General features: G+C 42.4%; 1 protein-coding gene across 4 annotated transcripts in view; it reads right to left on the bottom strand.

The window, feature by feature from the left end:
• LOC129703893 (poly [ADP-ribose] polymerase tankyrase-2-like) overlaps positions 1–24204 on the bottom strand; it is a 70352-nt gene extending 46148 nt beyond the window's left edge. The window contains exons 1-2 of one of the 4 annotated variants that reach the window (XM_055646583.1): positions 23595–24204; positions 14076–14300 (exon numbers count right to left, since the gene is read on the bottom strand). In XM_055646583.1, the coding sequence (XP_055502558.1) occupies positions 14076–14300; positions 23595–23835 (466 nt within the window). In that variant the 5' untranslated portion in view covers positions 23836–24204. The remainder of the gene's footprint in view (positions 1–14075; positions 14301–23594) is intronic. The other 3 variants (XM_055646582.1, XM_055646585.1, XM_055646584.1) reach the window with 3 other exon arrangements.
• Positions 24205–25001: the final 797 nt, after the last annotated feature.

Here is a 25001-nt window from a genome sequence, read left to right as displayed (position 1 = left end):
GAATAATTTATTCCTTATCCATAATTACTCTGAAAATAATATCTCACAAGTGATTTTAGATGGAATCCCAGTTCAACAAAACTGCTGTTGAACTGGAGCCAAAAACTAGATTGCTCATCTAAAAAATGTGAGTGAACCATTACAAGGATCCATTAGCCTCATGCTTGATTTTACTAATTTTATGTTATCAAAAAATGGGAAAATAATTCAAATCTGTCATGACAAAATGTTGATTTGTTTGATAATGCCTTTTCTAGTTAACAGTCATGGTGCATCTCTACAATTTAAAAAAAAGATGCTTTCAAACTGCAAAAAAAAAAATTTGAACGATGAATTCAAACTACACCATCAAATCAACATAAGCTATTATGAATAACAAAGAAGTACTTATGATAGATAAATTTATGAGAAAATAAGAAATAGATATGGGTGAAGGGTAACATTGTTATACTGTCAAAGACAAGATGAATCAAATTATCTGTTTTGGTTGCTATATGTAAATGGATGGTTTCTTCCATGAGAAATATTGACGACAGCTGTGTCAAGTATGAAGTGCAAAACTGAAAAAAACATTCATAATTTCAACTCATGCTAATAGCTGTTGGCTGCATTGATAGAGCTAGGGAGATCGGAGAGAGGAGAGGGACAATGATTGGTATGGGTAGGCAGGATGGTCTGTGCCAGTGGAGAACAGAGAGAAAAAAATAAAAACAAAAGAAAGGCATTAATAACCAAAAAGCACGAATCAGCTTTAGAATTAGAGGAATTGTCTGATCAAATTACATTTTCAAAGAATTTCAGGTTGGGCTAAACATATTGCACTAATTGATAGACCATCCACAAAACTGGTCATAGTCGAGTTTTTATTTTTACTAATTGTACACTTCCAGGCATTCAGAAGTTATTGGTAGCGTTTTGATCTATTAGCGATGATATACCTGTAGGATCCTTTAAAAGCTGCTAGCAGCTTTGTTTTGGATTCACTTTAAAACTAATTTCATAATTTAACTAGCAAGTGATTCCATATACTTCCTGAAACTTACTTTTTTTTTAAATTATTCAGGATGCCATTCAGCCCATCAGAGTGCAGAGACGATTTACAAGGATGTTGCCAGGACAAGAGCTATAGGTGAGTTTGGGCAGGCTCGGAGTGCAGGAGGATGAGGGGTGATCGTTATGGAGGTGTATAAGATCATGAGGGGAATAGATAATGTAGATGTACAGTTTATTTTTACCCAGGGTAGGGGAATCAAGAACCAGAGGACAAAGGCGGAAGCTATGAGGGGAATGATTTAATCTATTGTTCCCATCCTATTTAAAGGATCCACCCACTCACATCGTTAGCATCTGGGAATTGACCACAGCACTCAATGGAAACACATGCAAACTCCACATTAACAGCACCAGAGATCAGAATGGAGCTGGGCTGCCAGAGCTGTAAGACAGCAGCTCCATTGGATGTGCCACTGTATTGATCATCTCCAATCCTATTTTGGACTACCCGAGTTGTTGGCTACGTTCTCCATTTCCCTGGTCCCATCGCCTTTGGATTGAGAACTCGCATGACTGTCCCAGACAGTCTGGAGTCGAATTTAAACCCTCAAATGGCCTCAATGGACCACTGAATCTGGTAGACTAGAATAGCCCAACCCAAAAATACACTGGGAAGCCCCTGAGATCAGCAAATCCTCAGGTTCAGATTTGCAGTGGTCATGTTTTTTCAATGTAGCCAGACATTAAAATTATGAAAAGCATTAAGCCAAACGATGTAAAGAAATGTAACTTACCGCATGCTTACCTTTCTTCCCTGAAGTCCTGAAACCCAGTTACATGAACATCTCATTAAAATCCAGGTATTGTGTATTACACCCTTGTGTTTAAAAAACCCATTTCCAGCCTTATTAATACAACTATACTCTAGATACATCACTCCCAAATATATAAAAATACAAACATTTTATTTTAAATATTGAATTTAACAGCATTTTGAACAAAACAATTAGAATTATTTTGCATGCCATTTATTCCCAAACAGACCTGTGGACTGTTTGGGAATAAACAGTCCACAGTGGACGGGAAAGGAATGGAGGGTTATAATCCGAGTACAGGTAGATGGGACTAGGTGAGTGTAAGTGTTCGGCACAGACTAGATGGGCTGAGATGACCTGTTTCCGTGCTGTAATTGTTATATGGTTATATGGACCTGGAAATGCTGGAAGCAAGTTAAATACAAATCAAGACTTGAACAGAACAGCCCAACCCACCACAAAATATTTATTCTACTTCCAGTAATTGTATTCTCTTCAAATTATTATATTTTTATTACCATGGGGAGAGAGGGAGAATTTCTTCTCAACTGAAACCCTACGCATAATAGTTTAGAACTACTTATGTATAATGTTGGGAAAAAGAGACAATGTGCTGGAGTAATTCAGCGGACCAGGTAGCATCTCCAGATACTATGGACAGTGACGTTTTGGGGATGTGGCTCCTGTTCAGAGTAATACTGGGATCTGACTTAACCTTCAAGTTGAAATAACTGATAAAAATTGTGAAAATTAGTGGTAATGAATTGGATTGGTTTTGGCTTCAAGCAACACCAGCTAAAATTGACGATTATTTACCTACGCGCAGAATTTACTGCTGTAATTAATGCAAAAACAGCAGTATTCACCCTTACTATGCAAAACTAATGGCAACGTCTGGCAGCAGCATACGCATAGTTTACACAGAAGCAATTAATAAGAAATCAATTAATATACTGAGTATCTATATAACTAAAAGTATCATTTTGACCACTTCCTATCTGCGCTGTATGTCGATTTTAGAAAAAACGCTACCCATTATCACTATGATTTTTGGCTATCTTACTCACAGTCCTTCTCCGCTGAGGGGGCCCTGAGGATTTTTCCGATCGAATTTAAAAAAAAGTTATGAATATTTTAAAAATCCAGAGATCAGCTGGTTGATCCTCTCACCTGTCAATCACCATGATGAAGGTAACGCCCCTTCCAGGGGGGCAGGACTATAAAACCCCGGATGCCTGGACGCGAGTCAGTCACTCTGGAAGATCGCGAGGGAGAGTCCACAACTGTGATTCTAAGCTTGACGTTGGTGTTGCTCGACTCGCCTTGAAATGGACCGACTCGACTTGAAATGGACCGACTCGACTTGAAATGGACCGACTCGACTTCAGTTGAAATGGATTGTTCGCCCTGCACTCACTGTGCTTAATCACAACATCCATGCTAGTGCTCCAGAAAGTCCCCCCCCCCCCCCCCCTCCTCCACTGGCCCCCAACATTGGAATTGGTGGAGAGGTGGAATATTGCGTGGGGAGACCAGCCCTCCCGTGTGAACCTGGGTCCCAACGGTCGCACTTAGTCTAGTTTACACTATTCCTAATGCAAAGACTGCTGAAAAAGCTAACACTTGCTGAATGAGATGGAGACAAGATGTTGATGATATCCATCATAATTATTACTGAACTTAATGTGAACAGTTATTCTTCTACTCTATGCTAAAGCTTCTATTCAAGTTTTAGCTTTTGAAAGTGTCCGGTTATATTTCAGCTTGTACCTTAATCTATATTGACATGGATAGAGAATTGGTTGGCAGACAAGAAACAGGGTAGGAATAAACGAGTCCCTGTCAGAATGGCAGGCAGTGGCGAGTGGAGTGCCGCAAGGCTCGGTGCTGGGGCTGCAACTATTTACAATATATATTAATAGATGATGGGATTAAAAGTAACACTAGCAAATTTGCAGATAACACATAACTGGGTGGCAGTGTGAACTGCAAAGAGGATGCTAGGAGGTTGCAGGGTGACTTGGACAGGTTGAGTGAGTGGGCAGATGCATGGCGGATGCAGTATAATGTAGATAAATGTGAGATTATCCATTTTGGCGGCACGAACAAGGAGGCAGATTATTATTTCAATGGTGTCAGATTAGGAAAAAGGGAAGTGCAACGAGACCTGGGTGTTCTTGTACACCAGTCACTGAAAGTAAACATGCAGGTACAGCAACTGTGAAGAAAACTAATGGCATGTTGGCCTTCATAACAAGATGATTTTAGTATCGGAGTAAAGAGGTCCTTCTGCAGTTGTACAGGGCCCTGGTGAGACCACATCTGGAGTATTATGTGCAGTTTTGGTCTCCTAATTTGAGGAAGGGCATCCTTGCTATTGAGGCAGTGCAGCGTAGGTTCACGAGGTTAATCCCCGGGATGGCGGGAATATAAGGAAAGGTTGGAAAGAATGGGCTTGTATTCACTGGAATTTAGAAGAATGAGAGGGAATCTTACAGGAAATTAGAAAATTATAAAAGGACTGGACAAGCTGGATGCAGGAAAAAATTTCCCAATGTTGGGGGAGTCCAGAACCAGAGGCCCCAGTCTAAGAATAATGGGAAGGGTATTTAAAATTGAGATGAGAAAGAAAAAAAATGTCACCCAGAGAGTTGTGAATTTGTGGAATTCTCTGCCACAGAAGGCAGTAGAGGCCAATTCACTGAATTAATTTAAAAGAGAGCTAGATAGAGCTCTTGGGGCTAGCAGAATCAAGGGATATGGGGAGAAGGCAGGCACAGGTTACTGATTGTGGATGATCAACATGATCACAATGAATGGCGGTACAAGCTCGAAGGGCCAATTGGCCTACTCCTGCACTTATTTTCTATGTTAATCCCATGTGTATGTCCCAATCTATATTTTGATTTCTGTAAGACAGTCAAAAATGAATTATAACGTGGGGTTTTACTTCCTGGTTTGCTGATTAGAGATAATTCTTCATTGTTAGGCTTGCCTTCTACTGACTGCATCGTTACTGGACATCACAGATCCCAAAATATGGTGCCAGGTAAATAGGCAGATCAAAATTGGAGAAATGGGTATCACAAACCCCAAACAACTTATGAGCAGCACTTTTTATTTTAGAAAACAAACTATTTTTTATTGCAGATGGCAATTTGCAAAGCACTTTATCCCATATAATGGTGGATGTGAAATACCCCTAACAATACCCCTTAACCTTACAGAGATTCTGACCTTACATTGTTTTAGCAATAAAACAGCAATTAATTCCTTCAGAATGGCAAACTCAAGGACCCATATATGAAGGATGAATGATATACGGCCTCTTTTAAGCCAGGATGGAAGGTAAATGTGACCAGGGTTTGGGAAATACCACAGCTTAAATTAGTGGATTGCTCCCAGAGCAGTTAATGCTACCTGTTATGGTGACAAAAGAAGCACCTGCACCAAGGTTAGTGCTAGTGGCCACTGTGTCCAATAAATGAGACGTATTTTGTATGTGGATTCTGGGCATACCCATAGTTACCTGGTATGCACCTGGGGATGAGAAGAACTGGGAAAGGTTGATCAGGCCAACCTACAACTGAAGGGGATGCTGTTATTTGACCTTTGTTGTCCCTCACATGTGAACTGTGTAGCATCTAACTGAATTGTATATCCTGATGAGTGCTAAGTATATTGGAGTCAGAGCGATTCTGGATGAATGCTTTTCCACTTTATGGGACAGCCAGTCTATCAGGGGAATTGATTAATATGACCTCTGGATTGGAGAAATTGGTTAATGAAACTGTGGACGCCTTTACCTACAAGCAAAAGGCCCTCATCCATGATGGCTGAAATGGTTGCACTTTGCCCTATAGGATAATAGGAGGGACTTGTGCTATTATAGGACGCAAATGCTGCACTTACATTCTCGATGAATCCTCCAACATTACAGATTTAGCAGCACATATCACCAGAGAAATGAAGAAGATTACGGAGGTAGAGCAAGAGAAGCACGACTTCAATAAAGATGGAGAATTGTGGCCATTTAACATGTTTGGCGGAATATGGGGAATGATAATTCACTATGGATCTATTGCACTGCTGATTGTTGTATTAATCTATGTACTGAAATGCCTGAAGCCTTCACTGTATACCAACCAAGGACTGTAGTGTTATCATTAAAATGATAATAGGAATGAGATAATCCTAGTTATATTATAAATTATAATGCAAGATATTTTATTAAGTAATGAGTAATTTGACTTTCTTTGGGTTCTGAATAAGCTGAAGTTACAAAGATGTGGGAATCAGGAAATTGGAGGCCTGCATTCAAGCTGCTTTCTGTTATGCCCAAGTAAAATACCATTGACAATGGTGGGACAGGATGTATTTCCTGAGAAGGTGGTAGCTTCTGTAAATGATGTTGTTTAGAATGTGATCAACAGTTTGTGATTGATAGAACCACAAGATGACAAGTGTATTGTATCAGTGACAAGCATAGTTTGAATGTGATTGATTTCTATTAAACGTCATTGCTGTATTCTGTATAAACATCTAACAATTTTCCAAAACACTATAAAATATGTTGTATGTCTTCATTCATTAGAGTGGTAGATCAGGAAAGCCAAGTCTGTTGTATACTTGACTTTGTATCATATATAACCATATAACAATTACAGCACAGAAACATGCCATCTCGACCCTTCTAGTCCGTGCTGAACACGTATTCTCCCCTAGTCCCATATACCTGCGCTCAGACCATAACCCTCCATTCCTTTCCCGTCCATATAACGATCCAATTTATTTTTAAATTATAAAAACGAACCTGCCTCCACCACCTTCACTGGAAGCTCATTCCACACAGCCACCACTCTCTGAGTAAAGATGTTCCCCCTCATGTTACCCCTAAACTTCTGTCCCTTAATTCTCAAGTCATGTCCCCTTGTTTGAATCTTCCCTACTCAGTGGGAAAAGCTTATCCACGTCAACTCTGTCTATCCCTCTCATCATTTTAAAGACCTCTATCAAGTCCCCCCTTAACCTTCTGCGCTCCAAAGAATAAAGCCCTAACTTGTTGTTCAACCTTTCTCTGTAACTTAGTTGCTGAAACCCAGGCAACATTCTAGTAAATGTACTCTCTCTATTTTGTTGACATCCTACCTATAATTTGGCGACCAAAATTGTACACCATACTTCAGAATTGGCCTCATCAATGCCTTGTAAAATTTTAACATTACATCCCAACTTCTATACTCAATGCTCTGATTTATAAAGGCCAGCACACCAAAAGCTTTCTTTACCACCCTATCTACATGAGATTCCACTTTCAGGGAACTGTGCACAGTTATTCCCAGATCCCTCTGTTCACCTGCATTCTTCACTTCCCTACCATTTACCATGTACGTCCTATTTTGATTTATCCTGCCAAGATGTAGCACCTCACACTTATCAGCATTAAACTCCATCTGCCATCTTTCAGCCCACTCTTCCAACTGGCATAAATCTCTCTGGCACTCTCGCCGGCTAATGATCAGTAAAGCTTGGGTAGACAAAAATGCTGGAGAAACTCAGCGGGTGAGGCAGCATCTATGGAACGAAGGAAATAGACGATGTTTCGGGTCGAGACCCTTCTTCAGACTGATGTGGGGGATGGGGAGGGGGGGGGGGGGGGGAGAGAAGGGAAAACAGGGACTACCTAAAATTGGAGAAGTCAATGTTCATTTACAGTGGGCCTCACTCTGGTTCGCAATAACCAAACTGATCTCCCGGTGGCTCGGCCCTTCAACACCCCCTCCCATTCCGAATCAGACCTTTCTGTCCTGGGCCTCTTCCATGGCCAGAGTGAGGCCCAATGTAAATTGGAGGAGCAGCACCTCATATTTCACTTGGGTAGTTTGCACCACAGTGGTATGAACATTGACCTCCAATTTTAGGTAGTCCCTGTTTTCACTTTTCCACTCCCCTTCCGAGCTCTCCCACAGCCCACTGTCTCCGCCTCTTCCTTTTTCTTCCCATCTCTCACCCCCCCCCCAGCCCCACATCAGTCTGAAGAAGAGTCTCAACCTGAAACGTCGCCTATTTCCTTCACTCCATAGATGCTGCCTCACCCGCTGAGTTTCTCCAGCATTTTTGTCTACTTTTAATTTTCCAGCATCTGCAGTTCCTTCTTAAACATAAGTAAAGCTTGTGTTGGTTGCACCTAACCTATTGTGAGTTGGCTGTTTTAAGAAATGAACCTTAACACTTTACTGTTAAAAGTTTAATTTCTTGAAGTTTAGATTAATCTACTGACGTGAAGACATAATGGGCCTGTCCTACTTAGGCAATTTTTCAGGCGACTGCCGGCAACTGTCAAGTCATAGCAGGTTCCTGAAATACTGGCGACTGTCAGAGTGGAACACACACGCACACACACACACACATCGCTTCCTTCACCAGCCAGTTATGCAGACGGGAGACAGGGCAAGTCTGAGAGAATGGCGGGGGAGCTCTGTCTGAGAGAAATTCACACAGTGCAAACGCAATGTGATACAGACACACACCACGATGAACAGGAAGGTTGGTGTTGTAATTAAGACGGTGAAAGCACTGATTACGGGAAGGGTCACTCCTTTAAAAGAGGAGGGGAGAGGGGGGAGAACGGGGAGTCAGGGGTGGGGAGGAGTGGAGACAACTTTTAAGAAACCAGAGATACACGGCTGTGAAGCTCAGCGGACATTAACATTACCGGTTGGTTATCCTTGGTTCTGAAAACTACTGTTTAAGTTTTTTTTCCCCCAAAGAGCCAATGGAATTCACCAGTCAGCACGAGCGACAACCTACGAGAACCTACGACCTCCTGCCACCCCACTACCACTGCACCTATGACACGCAAATTCTCGCTACTCTCCATGGCGGCTTCATTCTGGTCGTCGCTAACTTTTCAACATGTTGAAAAATTAGCACCGACCAGAATGAATCTGCGACTAGTTCCGAGAATGCGAAAACTACTCACGACCATGAAGGCGACTCTCCGGCAACCACCCACAAACTTGTGACGACGATGTGGCGAATGCTGTAGTCGCCTAAAAAGTCGCCTAAGTGGGACAGGCCCATTACTTCCTCAATTGTAACAAGACAAAGCCTCAAAATTTCAGTTGTATGTCTGTTGAGATTCATTTGGCTCACAACTCTGCCGATTTCTCTCAAGATAGGCTGTATATTACGTCTAGCTTGATTGGAATCTTGTTCAACAAATCTGCTTTATTTGCTCATACAATTGTGTAGATGTAATTATTGCGACAGCCTCCCTGCTTTGAAGCATGGCGCGAAACATCAAAGTAGTTCAGCATCAACGAAGGATCAGCAATATAAATCAGCTAGACTGTGGGACCCGTTGGGTCTCATGTTCACACGGGAGGGCTGGTCCCCCAACGCAATATTCCACCTCTCCACCAATTCCAATATTGGTGGCCAGTGGGGGGGCTTTATGGTGCGCTAATATGGGTGTTGTGGGCTAAAGGAACTGGTTTCCAGAGGGCTAGTATGGACATTGTGGGCCAAATGGATTCTTGGGCTGGCAACTCAGTCACTCAAGCCTGGTGTGCTGCCAGCTCACTCACTCACAGCAGGTGAGCTGGCAGATGAGTCACGGCTATTCCTTGAAATTCCTTTCCAAGCAGGGTGCAAGGCCACCAAATTCAAATGCAGTACCACTTCAAGCAGGGTATCACTTCAAGCAAGGTGCAAGGCCACCAAATTCAAGTGCAGTTTCATACCATTTCAAGCAGGGTAAAACCACCATAAAAACCACTCACAGTTCAGTAGACATTCAGTGTGTTCAGTTGATTCACAGCTCAGTCTGGGTGTCATGACCCTCCCCCATCTAGCAGAGACTGAGCCATGTCCACATTTCCTGGTTTTATAGTCCCTCCCCCCGGAAGGGGCGTGATTGACAGGAGAGAGAATCTCAACATTTTTTAAACATTAATAAGTCTTTTATTTTTCATCAGTGAAAAATCCTCTGACCCTGATGAGCGGAGGGGGACTCTGAGTAAGATGGCCAAAAATCACAGCCGTAAGTGGTAGCTTTTTTTTTCTAAAATCAATATACAGCGAAAACAGGGAGTGGTCAAGATTAGACTTTTAATTATATAGATGTCAGGATGGTGTGTTACTTGGAAGGGAAACAGGAGACACCCATCTTGCATACACTTGTTCTTGGTGGTACAGGCAATGGGTTAGGGAGGTACTGTCCAAATAACTGCAATGTCCCTTGTAGATGGCACGCACCATGCACATAGGATGGAGGGAAAAAAGCAATTGGGCTGCTTTTCTCTGGATGGTGCCAAGTTAATACACATACAGTATCAAATCTTCACATGCACCTTCTCCACGATAGAAAGCATTTAAGTATTAAATGTACTAACAAAAAGCCCCCAAAATTCTGAGTTATCAAAGTATTTATGTGGATGGTCCAACTACTAACACTATTGTCAGAGAACATTGGTATATTAATGCCATAACATTAGACAGGAAGATAATTGGGACTCACACTTGGAGGTCATTCAGTAAATTTGTGGCACTAATGTCACTTGTTGTTTATCAGCACATGACGGAATGTTATCTAGGTCTTGGTCAAGAGTGTTTAATTGTCATATGTACAGAGAATGGAACAATTAAATTTTTGGATTAAATATGCAGGTGCTTGGTGCACGCAGGCATGACCTGCTTTATTTTATTTGTTGCATCGAGCAATAATCAGCAAATATCCCTTACATTAGTTCACTCTTTACTTGCCACTAATCAACCTAACAGAACCCATGTGAGTCGCTGTGCTACCAAACTATTCTTGGTGAAGGACATTGATAGTCCCCATGTAGAGACAGCCCATGTGTTAGTATTTTGTGGTGCTTCTTCAGGATTCAGCTGGTAATGAGGAAATGTCATTGACATGGGATACAGTCACATTGAAAACCCTTTTACCTGTACACTACTGTATACTTCTGTGTCACCTCCTCTGGTAGACTAGATATTGCCAGTTGTAAAGAACAGAATGGAGTCTGGCAATTTGCTAGTATAATTCAATAAGTGAGACCATCATTTAGGCATCAATCCCAGAGATGAACCAAATTCAGTGGGTGTTTCCCTGTCTGAATATGGCACCTAAATTAATACCTAGTTATCCATACAGTTTTATCCTTTTGTTACTTTGATGTAGTAGGATATTACAAGTCACCAATAACAGTCAGACAAATTAGTTGGGTTTTTGGAGCAATGCTCCCTCACTCCCATCTCCTCTCAATAATTGGATACAAAATCTACAGTTTCTGTAGTGAGATTTGAGTTTCTGTCTCTGGATTGCCGATTTGGTAATTTCAGTATTGCTTCGTCACTATGCCCTTTAAATCATTATATTTGATATGGAACGCAGGAAAATGTACAATCCACTAATATTGAACCCAAAGTGTCCACGATATCGATTACAGCAGGTATAATATGGGTCAGAAATGCTCTCGATATATTCGCACTCTCTGCAATTGATTTACGCATAACATTAACATTTCAAAAGATAATCGTTTTCAACTATTTTAATTCTGAGAAATATTTATTTAAAGAAATAAACAAAATTGCATAAAGTACCTCAGAAAATATCACCTACAGCGTGTATCAAAAAGAAAATAAACCACTAGTATTTTGACACGGTGATCAAATACCTTACTGACAACTCTTCAATACTGCTTAAGTGTGTGTTTAAAATCACACAATATTAGAAAGCATATTTTCTCTTTTTAAGCTCTATTTATTAAAAGTCATTACATAACAGGTAAAACAGAGTGTGTGTGTGTGTGTGTGTGTGAAGATGGTTGTGAATGATTTTAGCAGGATCTGGAGCGATTGGCCAGGTGGGCGGAGAAGTGTAATACAGTTTAATACAGTTGCATTTTGGGATGTCGAACAAGGGCAGGACCTATACAGTAAATGATAGGCCACTGCGTAGTGTTGTAGAGCAGAGGGATCTAGGAGTACAGGTGCATGGTTCCTCGAAGGACGAGTCACAGGTAGATAAGGTGGTCAAAAAGGCTTTTTGCATATTGGCCTTCATTAATCAGAGCATTGAGTATAGAAGTTGGGAGGTCATGTTGCAATTGTATAAGACGTTGATGAGACCACATTTAGAATATTGTGTTCAGTTGTGGGCACCATGTTATAGGAAAAATAGTGTCAAGCTTGAAAGGGTTCAGAAAAGATATACGAGGATGTTGCCAGGACTAGAGGATGTGAGCTATAGGGAGTGGTTGAGTAGGCTTGGTCTCTATTCCATGGAGTACAGGAGGATGAGGGGAGATCTTATAGAGTTATACAAAATCATGAGAGGAATAGATCCGGTAGATGCACAGAGTATTTTGCCCAGAGTAGGGGAATCGAGGACCAGTGGGCAAAGGTTCAATGTGAAGGTGAAAAGATATAACAGGAATTCAAGTAGTAACGTTTTCATACAAAGGGTGATGGGTGTATGGAACAAGCTGTCAGTGGAGGGAATTGAGGCTGGGACTATCCCATCATTAAGAAACAGTTAGAAAGGTACATGGATAGGACAAGTCTGGAGGGATATGGATCAAGCGCAGGCCAGTGGGACTGGTGTAGCTGGGACATTGTTGGTCAGTGTGGGCCGAAGGGCCTGTTTCCACACTGTATCACTCTATGACTCTAATGCACGCGTCAGGTTAGGTGCACTGAGCTGTAGTGCAAATTGGCGGCACCTACACCAGTGCTATGGGGTATATTGCATCCAGTTCTTGGTCACACTATGTAGAACAAGGCCAGGATCCACATCATTAAGATGTCAACCAGTTACAGAAAATAATCAAAATCGCCAGTGAAATTGTCTTAATATCCAAAAGACTGGGGTCCAATTTAATAGATGCTACAACAATAAGGCCATGGTTAGACAACTTGGTGTCGAGGACCATATTTTAGAAAATATAGCCTTGGAAGAAAGAAATATAGTTACCAAAATAATGCTTAAAGACCAAGAGTCAAATTGCAAGGACAAAATAAGAGTAGCAGTGTACAATTTATAGCACCCTGCAAGAGATGCAGATTCAATCCTGTTCTTGTGAAGTTTTCTCTGTGATTGCCTGGATTTCCTTATCCAATTTCCTCCCAAGTCTCAAAGTCATGCAGGCTGGTAGGCTAATTGGTCACTGTAAATTGCCCCTGGTGTGTAGTCAAGAAGGAAGATCTGCACGGAGTAGGAGAGTATGGGAAGAGTAAATTAGATTAATATTGGATTCATGCAAATGGATGGCTGATAGTCAGCACGGACTCTCCGGTCTATCCGGGCTGTATGACTATGTCTCTAGGTTTTCAGAAATATATCAAGCCAAACAGATAGGGTGAAGAGTAAATATTTTTGTTGGTCTAGGATTACAGGATGTAGTCTGAAATTTAGAAGGGCCATCCCCCAAAGTTCCATCAGTTAAGTTGCCATAAACCATTGCTCATGTTACCCAAACATTCAATTATTCCCCTCTCCTTTCTGCGATATCTTTGCTTCAGCTCAAGTACATCTAGACCATTCGCGTTAACTATTCTGTATATCTTGTTCTATCTGTTTGATAACGGCAAAGTCGTTATTGGCCACCAACATTTACGATCCTTAACTTTGATTCTGCAAGTAGAAACATCTAGTGCAATAAGCTCATTACACACTGAAAAATCGCCACTACTAGCCCCCCTCCACCAACCATCAAATGTGAAGTAGTTTCACTTTTTTTTCATAAAACTGGTGTGCCTGTTTGTCAGCCTGCAAAAAGTTAGATGCATTGCAAGCGTACGGACGTTCAAATATTTGCATTCCAGCATTGAACTTAAATTTACTTGCTTCAAATCAATATCTACTGTATTCTGAAATCATTCATTGACGATTAATATATAGATATCTCCAAGTTAAGATCATTTTAAAAAGTATATTTTTAAGCACACTTTTACAAATTGCTAAAATATATACATATTCAAAAAACAAAACCTATCGGTGATGAATACTAAAGAGATGACATTAAAATCACTTCATGAAATTAGAGATGACTGCTAAGCAAATACATAGAGTTTAATATTGGGTTCTAGCAATACAGGTTTTTAAAAAATGCTGTAATTGTGAATTACAAAATCATAGCATTGTTAAAAAAAGTGTCAAAAATAATTACAACTGTTCTGTATTGCTGATAATGAACACACTTTGAGATGAGGAAAAGCAATGCAGCTATTTGCATTTAACTAAATTACAGAAAAGCCTACCTATGCAAACGTCAATTTTGCCCTTGATGGCAGCTTCATGGAGAGGTGTGTAGTCCCAGTTATCACGAGCATTAGAATCAGCACCATGACTCAGCAGCATATTGACAACTTCTGCATGACCAAATGAACAGGCATTATGAAGAGGAATAAGGCCTCCATCGTCTCTTGCGTGGACATTAGCACCATTCTGAAGCAAAAATTCAACTACATCCTTCCGTCCAAAGCCTAAAGGGAAGGATGTAGAACCATAAGTTTTGCAGAAAACACAGGTTACTCCCGAATAACCATTCAATGGTATAATCTTCAGTCATTTGATTAATTTTATTTTGTAATATACATTTAACTACATTTCTACTTAAAAGAATATTAAGCACAAATGTTATTTCCCACATTAACCAGAATATTGTCTTAGTCTGGCTGCATGCAAATAAGGATTGATTCATTTTCAGTTGCAAGACACAACAAAAAAATTGTGGTTATCAGTGAACTATTACAATACATCCCCATTTCTCACCTTCAGATGAAATGAAGGTTTGTGATTAAGCAGCTCAAGTCATTGCTCCATGAAACATATGCAATGATATTCTCAAATTGGGATAATTTATCACCAAATCTATCGCCCTTAGACTGAGGTACAACACCAAATAATTTGGCATTTTCACCCAGATTGGTCAAATGTTGGTTTGACATCAGGGATAGTAACCGTTTCTTAATATCATGTGGAGTTAATCAAATTCATGCAGGTTGATAGATGTTGGGTGGAGACTACAAGAAAACAACAATCAAGAGTGGTTTGGTAGCACTGCCAGTCACCAAGCCTTGAATGATATTTTGGCCAGATACAGTATCCAAGTAGCAATGAATGAATCAGCACAGGCATTCAATCTTATTGGTCTCATCCTTATCAAGGCTCCTCCTGCATATGTACCCTGTTATGGAACATTCTGCGTTGTATAGCATAAGAACGTAAGAAGGATTAAACATGTGGCATAGAATGCAAGAAAGAAAAAGAGGAAGGTTTCAGCAACAGAATCCCTGCTGATTTAGCCCTCAGCACCAGTTTCCTGCCTGTTCCCAATAATCCAACAGTCTTGAATATATTCAATGACTTTGCCTCCGCATCTCTCCACAGTAGAGAATGCCAAACATTCAAAATGTTCAATTCCTCTACCTCCATTTTAAATGAGCATATTTGAATAATAATCTCAAATTCTGGGATTTTGCCATAAGCAGGAGCATCGCCAGAACTCAAGATGTTTAGTTTCATCTCTGTTTTTAAACTCGAATGAATATAAACCCCCAAACCTCCCAATCATTCGCCACTGGATAACACCTTTACTTCAGGAGCCAACCTAGTGAAAGTTCTTGAAACGTTATATTCCATGAGAAGTTTCTGCCCACTCTTTCAACGTCTCTCTTCGCAGAACTTGAATAAATTGATTTGGGTAAAGACTATCCAGTCCAGGGAACCCAACAGCTTTTAACCGAATTAATTTCCCCCGGAATTTTCCTCGATAAGGACTATTTGGTGTTCCTACTTTTACTTAAGCACTTTTAGCAATTTAAAGCAAAAAACAAAATGTGTTCAGTCTCTGCCATTTACACAATTCTCATTGATTAGCCAGTTGCATCCTTCAGGAACTAATATTTACTTTCCTCTCTATTACTTTGGAAAACTCTTACTATTTGTTTTTCTATTTCCTGTGGGGGGGGGGGGGGGGGGGAAACGGACTTAGTACGGGAGACAAAAAAAAGATTTTGTGTGAATCTGGGTATTGAAGGCGCTTCTGGTCTGCAGTGTGCAATAGTCACCAAAATACACTGCATCTTTAGAAAGGAAAAATACAAAGCATGTCAATCCCACTGGATGGGCCTCAGTCATGGTGTTGTACAACACGGAAACAGGTCCTTCGGCCCAGCTTGGCCGTGCCGTCCAAGTTGGCATCTTGGGGTGGTCCTATTTGCCTGCATGTGGCCCATTGCCCTCCAAACCCTTCCCATCCATTTATCTGTCGTTAATAACCTCAAGAAAATATTAAGTCTACGTGAGCCTGCTTCAGTTTCCTGGGTCCAACTCAGAGAAAATCTCCCACCCTTTCCAGGGTTAATCGCTCCACTGTTCGGTGCGGTAGGTGCGGATTCGGTGGGCCGAAAGGCCCGTTTCCGCTCTGTATCTGTAAAACTAAAAACTAAACAGGGAATATGAAGCACAGCGGGGAAATAGGCCCAGACATTTCAGTAGTGTGAAGAAGGGTCTGGACCCGAAACGTGGGGGACAATAAATAGGAAGAGTGGCGTGCTTTGTAACTTTGTCAGTGCCGTAGGTGACTGCTATTCGTATACATTGTGTATGCAAGCAAATAATTTCACCGTGTCTCGTCACATGTGATAATAAATTATTCCAATTCCTATTCCATTTCTCCAGAGATGCTGCCTGAGTTACTCCGGCTTTTTGTATCTACCTCCGGTGTAAACCGGCCTCTGCAGTTCTTTCCCACACCGCTTCCATACACGACTGGCTAGAGCGCAGGGGACATTTTGGGATGGGTTGAAATACTGCTCTGGTTTAGCTCAGCCATCCATAGCTAATCTTCTACAGAGGAAGGGTCTCGACCATAAATATCCCCCCCCCCCCCCTCCCCTATTCCTTCCCTCCATATACGCTGCCAGTTACACCGAGTTACTCCAGCTTTTTGTGTCTATCTTCTAATAGAGGTTGTCACTGTCTGGTAATTTTAATGAAATCCTGGATGTTAAGCAAATTTATCTTTTTACTGTTTAAAGTGGTTGACTATTCATTCGTGGATAACCAAGTCAAGTTACATTTTTTTTTAAAGAATCAAATAATTCTGTTAGGTCTATTATGCTCTCTTTCTTCACTAAAATGTTTGTATTAAAATCATGGTGCATTTTGTAGAGTGTGAATCTTTTTCAGTGCAGAATGTAATGATTATAACATATTCTTTGTAAACAAATTTTTTTAAACACCAATTTCAATGTGCATCTGATACTTTTCAGTAATAAGCAAATAGTACATTCACTTGATCATAAACCGAACCTTAAAGGCCAGAGATTAAAATGTTGCTTCATAATCTCCCTTACGCCCATACCCCCCGTTTTTGGCTGGCTCGACTTGCTGTGTTTGTTACAAAAAGGTTATATATTAGCCTTTTTTTTAAACTTAAAGGCTCATTGAGGTCTTATACCATTTTAAAAAAAATGCAGAACTGGCTTTTCAAGCATAACCTAACTACTTCCAGGCTGGTTCTCCGATCAGCCAAACAGATGATCAATCGTTATTCTTATTTTCTTCATATTTCCTTTTGACATGCAAGGCACTCAACCTAGTGGGATCACAGTTAGTGTTGCTGTCTGACAACTCCAGGATCGATAGCAAACATCAATGCTGCCTGCCAGTTATTTATTGGATGCAGTAAACTATTCTTCACTGCAGCTGTGGGGAAAAGGGGCTGCGAGGAATGCAAGAGCTAATATAGACTTTTAATGAACTGAATGGTCTTTTTCATCAGCTCATTCATGTAGACTCAATGAGCTGATGGAACTGATGGCTTTGCTGCCAGGTTCACAGAGAATATGGAGAAAAGTGAGGAGCAGGTAGGAGCAGGTAGTCAGGAAGATAAACACAAAATGCTGGAGTAACAGCAGAACAGGCAGCATCTCTGGATAGAATGAATGGATGACGTTTCAAGTCAAGACCCTGCTTCAGACTGCGTCGGGGTGAGGGAGACACAGAGTCAAAGAAGTGTAAAGTGTGAAAACAAGACATCAAAGGGGATGGAGATCAAGGAAAATGTAGAATAGACCATTGTTAGCTAGGAGAAGCATACAGAGATTACATTTAATCATGGGGACAGTCAGACAGGGAGGGGGAGGGATGGAGAGAGAGGGAAAGCAAGGATTACAAAATTAGAGGTCAGTATTCATACCACTGAGGTATAAGCTGTCAAAGTGAAATATGAATGCAGTTCCTCCAATTTGTGTGGGCCTCACTCTGACCATGGAGGAGGCCCAGGACTGAAAGGTCAGTATGGGAATGGGAGGGGGGAGTTAAAGTGTTTAGCAACCGGGAGATCAGGTAGGTTTGTGTGAACTTAGCGGAGGTGTTCAACAAAACGATCGCCGAGCCTGCACTTGGTCACGCCGATATATAGGAGTCCACACCTGGAACAGTGGATACTGTAGATGAGGTTCAAGGAGGTGCATGTGAACCTCTGCATTACCTGAAAAGACAGTCAGGGTCCTAGGATGGAGTTGAGGGAGGAGGTATAGGGACAGGTGTTACATCTCTTGCGGTTGCCAGAGAAAGTACCTGGGGAGGGGGTGATTTGGGTGGGAATGGACGAGTTAACTAGGGAGTTGCGGGAGGAACGGTCTCTACAGAAAGGGGTGGAGATGGGAAGATGTAGTTTGTGGTGCGATCTCATTGGAGGTTGCGAAAATGTCAGAGGATTAAGCTGTATACAACGGCTGCAATGATACAATAGAACTTTATTTATCCCAGGAGGAAAATTGGTAAGCCAACAGTCATAAAACACAACAAGATAGATGAAACATGAAATTAAAGTGACGAGTGGAAATTCCAAGATTGGGGGTGCGCAAAGATTGGAGAAATGGGGAATGGGAGTCAGTCTACCCCATGATAGTAGGGGGAGGAGTTGTAGTACAGGTTGATAGCCACAGGAAAAAAAACTATCCCCTGTGCCGTTCTGCACTGCATCTTGGAGGAACCAGTCTTTTGCTAAAGGCACTCCTCAGGTTGACCAGTGTCATGGAAAGGGCGAGCTGTATTGTCCAAAATGCTCCGCAGTTTGAGGGGCACCCTCCCCTCCATAGAAACATAGAAAATAGGTACAGGATGAGGTCATTCGGCCCTTCGAGCCAGCACCGCCATTTACTGTGATCATGGCTGATTGTCCCCTATCAATAACCCATGTCTGCCTTCTCCCCATATCCTTTGACTCCACTAGCCCCTAGAGCTCTATCTAACTCTCTCTTAAATCCATCCAGTGACTTGGCCTCCACTGCCCACTGTGGCAGGGAATTCCATAAATTTACAACTCTCTGGGTGAAAACGTTTTTTCTCACCTCAGTCTTAAATGACCTCCCCTTTATTCTAAGACTGTGAGACTCCAAGATCACGTCCATTGAATCCAACTCCACTCCCAGGACAGAGCCAGCCTTCCTGATGAGCTTGTTGATCCTATTGGCATCTGCGGCGTTCGACCTGTTGCCCAGCACACGACAGCGAAGAAGATTACACTGGCCACCACCGATTGATAGAACATCTACAGCATCTTACTGCAGATGTTGAAAGAGCGGAGCCGCCTCAGAAAGTACAGACAGCTCTGTCCCTTGTTATACAGGGCCTCAGCATTCCTGGACCAGTCCAGTTTACCGTCCAGTTAAACTCAAAGGTACTTGTACTCAGTTATAAACTGCACATCCACACCCTTGATGGAGACAGGGGACAGGGCTGTTGCGTCCTCCTAAAGTGCACCAATAACTCCTTTGTCTTGTCAGTGTGAAAGGTGAGGACTAGGGGCTCTGTTCCTGTTGCGACGGAGGAGGGCTGGGGGCTGGGGGGGGGGGGGGGGCGGTAATAAAGGAGGAGCAAGAGTGGAGCTGCGGGATATACTAAGTCTGACTTACTAAGTCTGTATAAGGGCAGGGACGGGTTTGGAGTGTGGGTAAAGAAGTTGCAAAGGGAATACAGCATAGTAAAGTGTGCAGTCATGCACAATGGCAAAGGTGATTTTCTAAATGGCGAGATGATTCAGAATTCTGCAGTACAATAAGTGCTGGCGCAGGTCTCCCAAAAGATTCATTTGCAGGTTGCTAACAAAAGCATTTATCTCAAAAGGACTGGAATGTAAAAGTAAGAACTTAATGCCGAGACTTTATAAGGTGCTGTTTAGACCACATTTGGAATATTGGGAGCAGTTTTAGGCCCCATATCTGAAGAAGGACGTGGAGGGGGTCCAGACGAGGTTTACGAGAATGATCCCGGAAATGATCGGGTTAACATATGTGCAGCATTTGATGGCTCTGGACCTGTATTCCCCAGAGTTTAAAAAGACATGGGAGGATCTCATTGCAACTTACAAATTAATGAAAGGCCTAGATAGAGTGGATGTGGAGAGGATGTTTCCAGTAATGGGAGAGTCTAAGATCAAAGGACACAGCCACAGAATGAAAGGATGGATGTACCTTTTCTTCAGCCAGTGGGTGGTGAATCTATGATATTTGTTGCCATTGACGATGATGGAGGCCGTCATAGGGTATTTTTAAAGTGGAGATTGATATGTTCTTGGTTAGCAAGGATGTCAAAGGCTACGGGGAGAAAGCAAGAAAGTGGGGTCAAGAAGAAAAAAATAGATCAGCCATGATTGAAGAGCGGAGCAGACTCAATGGACCAAATGGGTTAATTCTGCTCCTATGTCAGGTCGAGAGTCAAGAGTCTAGAGTGTTTTATTATCATATGTCCCAGATAGGACAATGAAATTCTTGCTTGCTGTAGCACAACAGAATATGTGAACATAATACATAACAGGAGACAAAAAAAAGTTCAGTGTGTATATATACACATGCACACATACTCAATAAATAAACAAATATAGTGCAATAATAATAGTCTGTTGTAGTTCAGAGCTTATTTGTTGTCATGTTTAATAGCCTGATGGCTGTAGGGAAGAAGCCGTTCTTGAACCTGAACGTTACAGTTTTCAGGCTCCTGTACCTTGCCAATGGTGAAATGAGTGTCTGGCCAGGATGGTGTGGGTCTTTGATGATGTTGGCTGTCTTTTTGAGGCAGCGACTTCAATAGATCTCTTCGATGGTGGGGAGGTCAGAACCAGTAATGGACTGGGCAGTGTCTTATGGTCAGCTTCTACGCTGTGAGGAAGTACAAGAATATATGCCGATACTTGGTGTAATCCTATTCCTCTGTTAATACACATGCCCATTATCAACTCAATATTCTTCCACCAGCCACTGACACTGGGCATAATTTACAGTAACCAATTAACCTAACAACCTGAAGAGGAAGATTTTGAAGAATTAGGACTAATTAACAAGTTTGAATTAAGGCAGAAGCTAGAAATATTATTTTTTGTTTCAGACTGAACTTCTTGAGACTTACTCTGCTCTGTGATTTTATCAACATTTCCCTGCTTATTTTCAGTACAGGCTTGATACATAATGGCATAACTAAAATATGACATTTATAACGAAACCACCGCACACTAAATGAATTAATATTGAGTCACAAAGTGTTGGAGTAACAGGCAGCATCCTTGGAGAACATGGCTAGGTGACGTTTCTGACCAGAACCCTTCTTCAGAGTCATTTTTTGGAAACTGCATCTGCAGTTCCTGGTTTCTATAATTAATCTTAAGTGTCTACCAAAACCAGAGTGGGGTAAGATAGGGAATATGCTGGAAGAAATCCTAAGAGTAACAGTTTGATGTTGAAATGAAAGAATCCGAACCAAATAAAAATAGGAAAATCAATGGCTGCGTGCCATCATAGTCATAGAGTGATACAGTGTGGAAACAGGCACTTTGGCCCAACCTGCCCACACTAGCCAACATGTCCCAGCTACACTAGTCCTATCTGCCCTAGTATGGTCCATATCCCTCCAAACCCGTCCTACATATGTACCTGTATAATTGTTTCTTAAATGTTGGGACATTCCCTACCTCAGCTATCTTCTCTGGCAGTTGTTCAATAAACCCACCACCCTTTGTGTGAAAAAGTTACCCCTCAGATTCCTATTAACTGTTTTCCCCTTCATCTTACACCCATTTCCTCTGGTCCTCATCACACTACACAATCACTTGTACTGTGCAGTTTGAATTGTTTTTAAATGGGACTCAATAAGGTAGCTCGTTGATAGACACAAAAAGCTGGAGTAACTCAGTGGGTCAGACAGCATCTCTGGAGAGAAGGAATAGATGACGTTTAGGGTCAAGACGTCACCTTTTCTTTTCTCCAGAGATGCAGTCTGACCTGCTGAGTTACTCCAGCTTTTTGTGTCTATCTTCGATTTAAACCAGCATCTGCAGTTCCTTCCTGCACAAGATAGCTCGTTTCCCAGACTGGTGGTCCAGGTATTCGTGGGCATACCAAGGCTCAGCATTTCTGGCAAAGGTATCCTATAGGGGCGGTCCCACTGCAGCGACCTCATTGGCAAGTTTAGGAGTGTTGTCATATTGAAGACGTCCTTCAACTATGTAAAAGACCTCCTTCGACAATATTGAAGACAAACTTCGAGAAAATTGGACACCGAATAGTGTAGAGTGAAGACGACCTCCTTCGATCTCCCTTCGGCTATGTTGAAGACTATCTACGACTACCTTCGAATAACATGCCGACCTACTACGACCAAATCTACGAGTCAAACAAGTATCGATTTTTTCCATGGCAACCTTTTTTTTTTAAACTTGTGGGCATTTTTCAGCATGTTGAAAAATACGCCGCGATCTAGCTGAGGCCTCGAGTATGCGGGGACTGCTCTCAAGCATGAAGGAGAGTTACAAAGACCTCCTAGGACCTCGTGTCGACCATGCTGCGAGTACGTCGAGGGCAAACTCTTCTGAACTTGCAGATTAGGTCGCCGCAGTGAGACAGCCCCTTATAATAGTGAATGCAAACGAGTGGTGTGCCAGTCGGTTTCTTTGTTGTTAAAATTTACTTCAAATGTAATTGTCTTTAAAATATTTCTGAATGTCAATACCCTGAATGTTATACGCAAAAGCCTCAGGAGATGAAGCTCCACCCCAACCTTTTAAAGAGACTGCCAATGAGGGATTGCAGTGAATGTCTCACACTGCACAAAAAGCAACAAATATAAAAAAAGAAATACACAATAGTAACAATAAAAACGATTACAATTAACTCAGACAAAAATAATGTCTTTACAGCTGTCATTACCTTGACAAACATACATCTCCACTCAAATGAGATTGATATTTGTGTCAGGCATATTTCTGTCCCTGGCGTATGTGAACTAGACATTTCCCTGTTTTAATGTACAACTTTACACTAATTCCAATGGTCTGATCTTTGTGAAAATTCTGACATTTCACGTTGGACCCCTCGTGTAGGATTTCCACTCAGAATCACAAAGGTAAGTCCTGACAGTTCCTCGTGAGAATCTGCCGACTTTTCAGCCCACAAGCCACAAAATGATGGCAACCCAATTCCAGCCTACCCGAAATATCACACAGGCAATATTGTAAAGACTGCAAATCGGTCCAGTGAACTCGCTCACCATATTATCTCGACGAACAACCAACCACATTAAATGACAACCCCTTTCAAACAAAGCCTTTAAACCGATCCTTTGCACTGTGCTACTGAACCCGAACACATCATCACGATATTCTGTTGGGAGAATAGTGGTATAGCAGGTCCAAGCAATCCTTCCAACCACCCTGCCCTTTCTTGCAATATTACATTCTGCAATGTATTATTGGCCGCGATTGTTGTTGTCTTTACCTGCAGCAAAATGTAGCGGGCTGGACTTGCGGCCGGCCGTGTCCCTGGCGTTAACATTGTCCGCCTTCACCAGCCTCTTCACCCGGGCCACGTCGCCGCTGCGGCAGCCCTCGAATAGTTCCCTGGCGGCGGGGTCCGGGTGAGCAGAGGCGGGCAGCGGCAGCGGCAGCGGCAGAGGCGGAGGCGGAGGCTGCTCTCCCGCACTCGGGCCTAGCGCCCCGGGACACCGGCGAGCCGCCATGGGCGGGGATGGAGTCCACCACGCCAGCTTCTTCAAGGTCACTTTATGGTACCAATTAAGGCACAGTGAGTGAAATAACAATTACTTCGGTTTAAGCCAGCATCTGCGGTTCCTTCCTACACATTTTGCGTCGGGTGGTGGAGTCGGCTCTGCTGTACTCCAACGTATTTGTGTCTATCTACATCTGCTGCGCTCGGCTCGGGTAAAGAAGGATCTGTTCCATTCGACTGGCGTCGGCTCGGCTCGTCTCGTCTCCACTCGGCTCTGGTGGAGTCGGTTCGGCTCGGCTCGTCTCCACTCGGCTCTGGTGGAGTCGGTTCGGCTCGTCTCCACTCGGCTCTGGTGGAGTCGGTTCGGTTCGGCTCGGCTCGTCTCCACTCGGCAGCTGGTGGAGTCGGTTCGGTTCGCGGCTCGCTCGGCTCCACTCGGCTCTGGCGAGCACCATCCACCCGTTCGCCTCGGCTCGTCTCCACAACGCTGGTTGGTGGAACAGTCGTCTCAGTAAAACTCATGGCTCAGTCTCCACCTCGGCTCTATTGGTTTATGTTCCGGATCGGCTCGTCTCCACTCGGCAGCTCAAATATAATTGCATCATGAGAATGGCTCGCGCCGACCCGCCAGAGACCAACCGCCGCCCCGCGAGCTCCACCCGCCCGCCTCGCGGACTGTGCGCGGACCAACGCTGGTTGGAGTGAACAGTGGTCTGCAGTAAAACATGACATGGATCAGGTCGACCAGGCAACTATATTGGCTTAGCTTCCTTATATCTTATAGGCCAAAAAAAATAAAGGCAAATATAATTGCAAAAATCATGGAGAATGGCTTAGACTGTACATCATGAGATCGGGGTCTTATTCCTAAATCGGAAGTGATGTTCTGATCCAGAGATAATGAGTCTAATAATGAGGCCAGTTATTGGCTATAAGTTAGATGTGGCTAAGGGGATTTATTTATAGGCAGGTACGGGATACTGAGTTGGATGATCAGCCATGATCATATTGAATGGCGGTGCAGGCTCGAAGGGCCGAATGGCCTACTCCTGCACCAAATTTCTATGTTTCTATTGCGTTCCGAAACAAAAATTAGAAAAAATCCATTGGATTTCACAGAACTATCTACACTCTAGTATCTTTGGTACAATCTACAGTGAAACGGTTGTCGGTGTG

The sequence above is a fragment of the Leucoraja erinacea genome, chromosome 15, assembly GCF_028641065.1.
Source record: "Leucoraja erinacea ecotype New England chromosome 15, Leri_hhj_1, whole genome shotgun sequence".
Taxonomy (NCBI): domain Eukaryota; kingdom Metazoa; phylum Chordata; class Chondrichthyes; order Rajiformes; family Rajidae; genus Leucoraja; species Leucoraja erinaceus.
The sequence above is the reverse complement of the archived record's forward strand: the minus strand, read 5'-3'. Positions and strand labels throughout refer to the sequence as shown.